The sequence below is a fragment of the Myotis brandtii genome, unplaced genomic scaffold (assembly GCF_000412655.1).
Source record: "Myotis brandtii unplaced genomic scaffold, ASM41265v1 scaffold57, whole genome shotgun sequence".
Classification (NCBI taxonomy): Eukaryota; Metazoa; Chordata; class Mammalia; order Chiroptera; family Vespertilionidae; genus Myotis; species Myotis brandtii.
This window is the reverse complement of record NW_005370133.1, coordinates 1,106,685-1,113,771: the sequence shown is the minus strand read 5'-3', so window position 1 is coordinate 1,113,771 and position 7,087 is coordinate 1,106,685. Positions and strand designations below refer to the sequence as shown.

The following is a 7,087-nucleotide window of genomic DNA, read 5'->3' as shown; positions in this document are numbered from 1 at the left end:
AGATTCCTCTTCTTTGTTTGGGGTTTGGAGGTGCCCAGATGCGGCCCAGCTGTGAAGCAATGCATGCTGCTGTGGGGCCTTGGACCTTCTTTTGGAAGTTCTGGGTCTCTCTGATTCAGCTGCAGTTTGTTAAGTAATTTTCAGGTTGCAAAGGGCCAGGCCTCTGCGCACAGCTTGGGTGGGGCGGGGTCTCAGGGAATCAACAGGGTGGAGCAAGCAGCTATGGCTGCTCCTCAGTCCTCCCCTAAGAGGCCCCACTTCTCAGTGTCCCGGTAATCGCTGCAAGTACCTCTGAGAGAAAGCCGCTCTTGAGTTCCCACTGCCGCCAGACAGTCCAGTTTCTCCTGTATGAGTCTGGGTCCCCAGAGACTCACCCGGAACTGGAGTTCAGAGCAGTCAGGAGCAGACTCCCTCTCCTCAGCTGCCAGCCCTCTCCACGTGCTCCGCGTCCTTAGCTGCCAGCCCTTCCCACGTGCGCCACGTCCTCAGTTGCCAGCCCTTTCGGCGTGCGCCTCCGTACCTCTGCACTTTACTTCCGCACCTCCTCTGAGTCTCAGTGCTTTTCTCTTTCCTTCTAGTTGTAGAATTTCCACTCAGCCAGCCTTCCTGTGGTTCTGGATGATGTCTGTTTTGTCTTTTAGTTGTATTTTTGAAGTGGTTGTGTGAGGCAGCAATTTCCGGTGTTTACCTATGCCGCCATCTTGGTTTCTCCTGTTATATTGGAATCTAAAAATTAATACCTTTTACTGAACAAAAGTCTTTAAAGACTGGGTGAGAAAATAAGGGTTTAACTTTAAAATTTCCCTTCCTTTCATTTCTAAACCTGCTTTTGACCTTGCTTTAAAAAGGACAGTTTTTCTCTCTTGAGTATTTAGGATTTTTGTTGCAATTTGATAGTTTTATGAAAGCTAAATATGATAGTATCCTACATTTTAATAAAAAGAATTATTTTTTAAATGCTTTCCCCCCCCCTCAGTGATCTCATTTGACTCTTAGAACAGTGTACCCTGTGATAAGTAGGTAAATCAGAGAGGTGAGTCAGCTACCCCAAGGTTATATATCTATTATATTAAAATTCAAATCTAGGTTTTCAAATTCTATATCTTCTACTCATTCTATTCTATCATAGCTGTTTGCTCTTTAAAAGATCATGATTTTTCCATGATTGCATATAGGATCACCTAGCAAGTCAGTGGAATCTGGTCTTCTGACCCTTATGCCAGTGCTTCTTTTTATTATATCACTTGGTTGATATGAAGTTGCCCTTAGCCTCCAGAATGGAAATTGGGTTCGATTCTGGTCAAGGGCACATGCCCAGGTTGTGGGCTCGATCCCCAGTAGGAGGTGTGCAGGAGGCAGTGAATAGATTGTTCTCTCTGATCATTGAGGTTTCTATCTCTCCCTTCCTCTCTGAAATCAATAAAAATATATTTTTTAAAAAAAGATATTTTAATCAGCCCTAGCTAGTTTGGCTCAGTAAATAGAGCATTGGTCTGTGGACTGAAGGGTCCTGGGTTTGATTCTGGTCAAGGGCACATGCCCAGGTTTCGGGCTTGATCCCCAGTAGGGGGTGTGCAGGAAGCAGCCGACTGATGATTCTCTCTCATCATTAATGTTTCTATCTCTCCCTCTCCCTTCCTCTCTAAAATCAGTAAAAAAATACTATTTTTTAAAAAAGATATTTTCATCAGCTCAGTCAGCATGGCTCAGTTGGTTGAACTTTGTCCCATGAACCAGGGTCTTCCCATGAACCAGGAGGTCATGGTTCGATTTCCAAACCGGACACTTGCCTGGGTTTCAGGCTTGATCCCCAGTAGTGGGCATGCAGGAGGCAGCCGATCAATGTTTCTATCTCTCTCTCATTCTCCCTTCCTCTCTCTGAAATCAATAAAAACATTTTTAAAAATATTTTAATCATAAGAAAGATGTAATTTTATCTTTACTAAGATGTGCTGTAATGGGTGCAGAATACTTCATAATAGATATACTCTTATAAATTGAATTGTAAGTAAATTATGGCAGATCAAATATTTGAAATGCTCTAGAGACGCTAACTTCTGGAAGCCTGTTGTGAATCCCTTTATGAAACATGAAAATTTCATAATTTACCTATTCTATACCTTAATTCTGAGATATTGGGTTTTCTTAAAGCTAGTATCATCATAATAACTTGCAAAATAATACATATAAAATTTTATAGCAGTGTCTAATTTATAGGACACTTTCATTTTTCTTATCTCATTTAGTAATTTAAAATTACCCTTGACAATAATTTTTTAATTTTATATATTTAACAAGCCAGTATGTCTGATTTTTTTTTTAAGTTGCAAAGGTGATGCAGCCATGTTACAGAAACTTGAGAAATGGAGGGAAGGGTTTCATACTACCCTAATATCTATTTTTTCTTAAATTTTTTTTAAAATTTAATTTTAATTTATTTTTTAATCCTCACCTGAGGATATTTTTCCATGGATTTTTAGAGAGTGTGGAAGAGTAAAGGAAAGACAGAGAGAAATATCAATGTGAGAGAAACACATGGATTGGTTGCCTCCTGCATGAGCCCCAGCCAGGGCTGGGGAGGAACCTGCAACCCAGGTACGTGCCCTTGACCAGAATTGAACCAGAGACCCTTCGGTCCCCAGGCCAACGCTCTATCCACTGAGCCAAACTGGGCAGGGCCCCTAATATCTATTATAATAGTTCCTTCTATGAGTATGTTTTTTTAAAATAGTTTTAAAGGTAGTAACCGTAAAGCTTTAATTAGATTATTAAACTAAGTACTTAACCTTGATTGCCTTTAATTATTAAGAATCTCCTGTTTCTTATATTATGAAATTTTAACATGACTAATTGTTGATATTTCTTTCTTTCTTTTTTTTCAGTAACTCTGGGTGGATTTTAACCACAACTCTTGTCCTCTCGGTGATGGTATTGCTCTGGATTTGTTGTGCAACTGTTGCTACAGCTGTGGAGCAGTATGTTCCCTCTGAGGTAGATTTAATTCTAATACGCCATTTGAAGACTGCACCATATGATTAATCATTTTAAATGCCTATTTTTTTTTAAACTAAAAAAACAAGGCCTCTCTATTAATAGAATGAGAGAAGATTTGGTGGTTTCAGTCACATACCTGGGGGTTGGCACACATGAAAATTACAGGTTTGCAGCACAAGAATCACTGTTCCAGTTTTCTGTAAAGCTAACTACCGTAGTTACATACATGTTGGCTAGTTTAAAGTGTTTCTCTCCCTGGTTCTTCGAGGCTTTTCAGAACCTGTTGACATCAGTTTCTAAGGTGATATTTAAGAAAGAAGTCTTGTATACCCACTTAGCATTTTAAACTAATTGCCACAAATTTTAAAGAGTAATTGCTGCTTTAGAAGCAGCAAGGCCAGAGCGTTTGATTTTGAGTTCTTTTGTTCTGGAATCTAACCCTGAAAGAGATAGAAAACTATTATGACTTCCTTGATAATGAAAATTTAATTGACCCAAGATATTTGACTTTTAAGGTAAAGGAGTTATATTTTGGAAAAGTCTATAATTTGATTATTCAATTTAGCTTTGAAGGAAAGAATTATTTATATAATAAATATGGGCTAGCTCAACTCCAAATGAAATAAACTTTAGTTCTCTTGTGCCTCGAAAGTGCAATAGAAAAAGATTGAAAAGAAGAAAGGAGGAAAGTTAAAATAGAATCTAATAAGTAGTTGGCATGTGCCTAGCATGGTGTTTGAACAGTTTTATCTTAACAGACAATAAAAATATGTTTTAATATAAGGTTTATGCATGAATAATTAAGATTTATATTTTATATTTTTAAGATATGTGATACAAGCAGCTAGAAATTGGAACAGGATAATGTTGATAACTAACACTTATATAGTTCTGTAAATTTTATAAAGTATTTTCATATATCTTACATATCCAGCAGTACTCTATAGTATGTTCTATTATCTACTTTATAGATGGCTTAGCAGGCTTACAAAGCCAGTTAACCTTCCTGGGATTGCACAGCAGTGAAAGTATTGAGGCTGGAATTAGCTCTTATCTTTTGATTCACAACTCCTGTGTTTTTCCTGTTACCATCTTTCCTATGGCTGATAAGGATTTTAAGTGGTACAAATAATAAATGTTTAAAGTGTTAAGGAAAGCAGATACCATGTGCTGGATTGTCAGATAAGGCTTTTAGATAATGTGGATCTTGATCTGAACTTTGAAGTATGGGTAGATATGAATTAGCAGAGAAGAGGGTAGACAATTTTCCCAGGTACAGACAAGAATAAGCTAATTATCAGGGAAGTACTGTAAGGAACTACCTTGATTAAAATAATTTAAATTAGGAGAATAAACCAAATGGATAAAATTAAACAGGATCAGGAATTAAAGTATTAGAGATCGTGTAAATTTCTGTAAAACTCATCTGCTTATGATAGGAGTATACTAATGACATCTTCTTGCTCCATTATTTGTGTTATTTTTAGTGCTGATGTCCATATTTTAGTCATTTCATTATTTCTAATAAAATGAAATTACCCATCTTACATAGGATTTTCGTTGCCTGTTACCCCATGCACTCTAAATCCTATGGCAAAAAAGCTACAAAACCATAGTAATAAATCTTTGTTGACCTCCCCACCATGTGGCACTTTATTCCTTCCTTTTTACATCATTAGTTCCTTCTCCTTACCCCTAGGTTAAAAAAAAGAAAGAAAAAGATACACATAGAGATTGGTCTGATTATTGCCAAGAAAGACTGAATGGCTGGCCTCAGGTGAAATTTACCTTGATAAATCCACCACAACCTGGATTCTGGTCCCCAGGCCTACTGACTAAATTGAGCATTTTCTATCCAAATAGTTTTAAATGGACATTTCATTGTTTTCCTCTCTTACATCTTTACCTATGGAAGCGATCTCCTATTCTGGTGTTGTGTAGACATATCAATGCCTCTCATTGTGGTTTTGGTTATATCTTATAGATTTGAGGAAATTTCCTTTCAGAGACTTGATCTTTCTTTTCCTTTTAGATGTTGTCTCTGCTGTGATAAATTTTATTTTGATTGTATAGCTTTAATTCTGTGAGAAATTCTCTCCCCTTATTTTCAAATTCTTTGGGGAACAACTCACTTTTCCCACATATGCCCACTAGATTCCTGTGATCATAGAGCATGGGTCCTCAAACTTTTTAAACAGGGGGCCGGTTCACTGTCCCTCAGACCGTTGGAGGGCCGGACTATAGTTTAAAAAAAAACTATGAACAAATTCCTATGCACACTGTACATATCTTATTTTGAAGTAAAAAAACAAAATGGGAACAAATACACTATTTGTATTTGCATGTGGCCCGCGGGCCGTAGTTTGAGGACCCCTGTCATAGAGTCTAAAGAATCAACACCCATATAGAGTTCTCTTGGCACCTGTTACATTTCCTACAAATATCTGCCTTGCGATGTTACTTTCTTGCTCCTCTCTAGAGCTCTTCTTCCTATACTTACCAATTAAAATTATGGCTATAACCTCAAGGAGCCAGACTTTTCTAAGAAGATACATTTTCTAGAAAAATGTGTGGAAAACAGCCATTTGGAATCATTCATTTTAGGCTTTACTTTGTATGTGAAACCACACTTTGGCTAGGTATTAATGTTGTGTTCAACCATATATCCTATCCTATATAATAAAAGTCTAATATGAAAATCGACTGAATGGCGGAACAGACAGCAATGGGGGGGCAGGGCCAGCCACTCACTGGCTAGTGCCATTCCCTGATTGGCCTGCGGGTCGCCTCCTGCAGAGGGAGGCCAGACGGCGGCTTAGGCCTGTCAGTTGGACATCCAACAAGGGCTCCTAGTCTGCAAAAGGGCACAGGCTGGGCATTCTTCACCCCCACCCCCGAGTGTACGAATTTTCATGCACCAGGCCTCTAGTTTTATTATAAAAATACTGTATACTTAGAAATTTGTGAAGTACATATAAAGAAGCAGAAAAAAAATCACTCATCCTGTCATACAGAACTATTGTTGTGTTGTCATTAGAATGGATTTATTTTTAGTATAAATAATTTTTAATACATATTAAGGTTTTGTTTCTTGTTTAAAAATATTGTAGTATAAGTATTCCTTCTCTAGTGTTTTCTTTGTGTACTGTAAAAATAACTGAGAACTTAGCATTAGAAAGTTATTTGGATTTTCTTGGCCAAAAGCTACCTATTTTAAACTTTACTTTCTTTATAAAAGCCTTTTCATTGATTTTTTTATTAGAACATAAATTGTTTCTGACCCCTCTCCATAGTAACATGAGACTCCATTTTAACTATATACTATATAATAAAAGGCTAATATGCAAATTGACCAAACAGCAGAACGACCAGTCACTATGAGGCACACTGACCACCAGGGGCAGATGCTCAACGCAGGAGGAGCGCCTCTCAGCCAGAAGCCGGGCTCACTGCTGGCGAGTGCAACGGCGGTGGTGGGAGCCTCTCCCGCTTCTGCAGCAGCACTAAGGATGTCCGACTGCCGGCTTAGGCCCGCTCCCCAGAGGGCTCTCAGACTGTGAGAGAGTGCAGGCCGGGCTGAGGGACCTTCGGAGTGCACGGCACCAGGCCTCTAGTACAAGTATAACTCATCTGTGAGCAGTATTATTTAGATTGTGTTATGTTATTTACATATATGATCCTGTGTGCTTATAGGAAATCATAAGCCTGTTGGGAGAATGTGTGTCTCTTAAGTACAGACCTAGTATCTTGGACAGCCGTGGGCAAACTACGGCCCGCGGGCCGGATCCAGCCCGTTTGAAATGAATAAAACAAAACAAAAAAAAAGACCGTACCCTTTTATGTAATGATGTTTACTTTGAATTTATATTAGTTCACACAAACACTCCATCCATGCTTTTGTTCCTGCCCTCCGGTCCAGTTTAAGAACCCATTGTGGCCCTCGAGTCAAAAAGTTTGCCCACCCCTGATCTTGGAGCTTAAACATCCTATATAATAAACAGCTAATATGCAAATCAACCGAACAGCGGAACGACCGGTCGCTATGACATGCACTGACCACCAGGGGGCAGATGCTTAATGCAGGAGCTGCCCC

The 7,087-nt window shown here is 38.7% G+C and overlaps 1 protein-coding gene across 3 annotated transcripts in view; it reads left to right on the top strand.

The window, feature by feature from the left end:
• TMEM59 (transmembrane protein 59) overlaps nt 1-7,087 on the top strand; it is a 26,959-nt gene that overhangs the window by 15,975 nt on the left and 3,897 nt on the right. For all 3 annotated transcript variants that reach the window (XM_014549778.1, XM_014549776.1, XM_014549777.1), the window contains one exon: nt 2,883-2,991. In XM_014549778.1, coding sequence (XP_014405264.1) covers nt 2,883-2,991 — 109 coding nt within the window. The remainder of the gene's footprint in view (nt 1-2,882; nt 2,992-7,087) is intronic.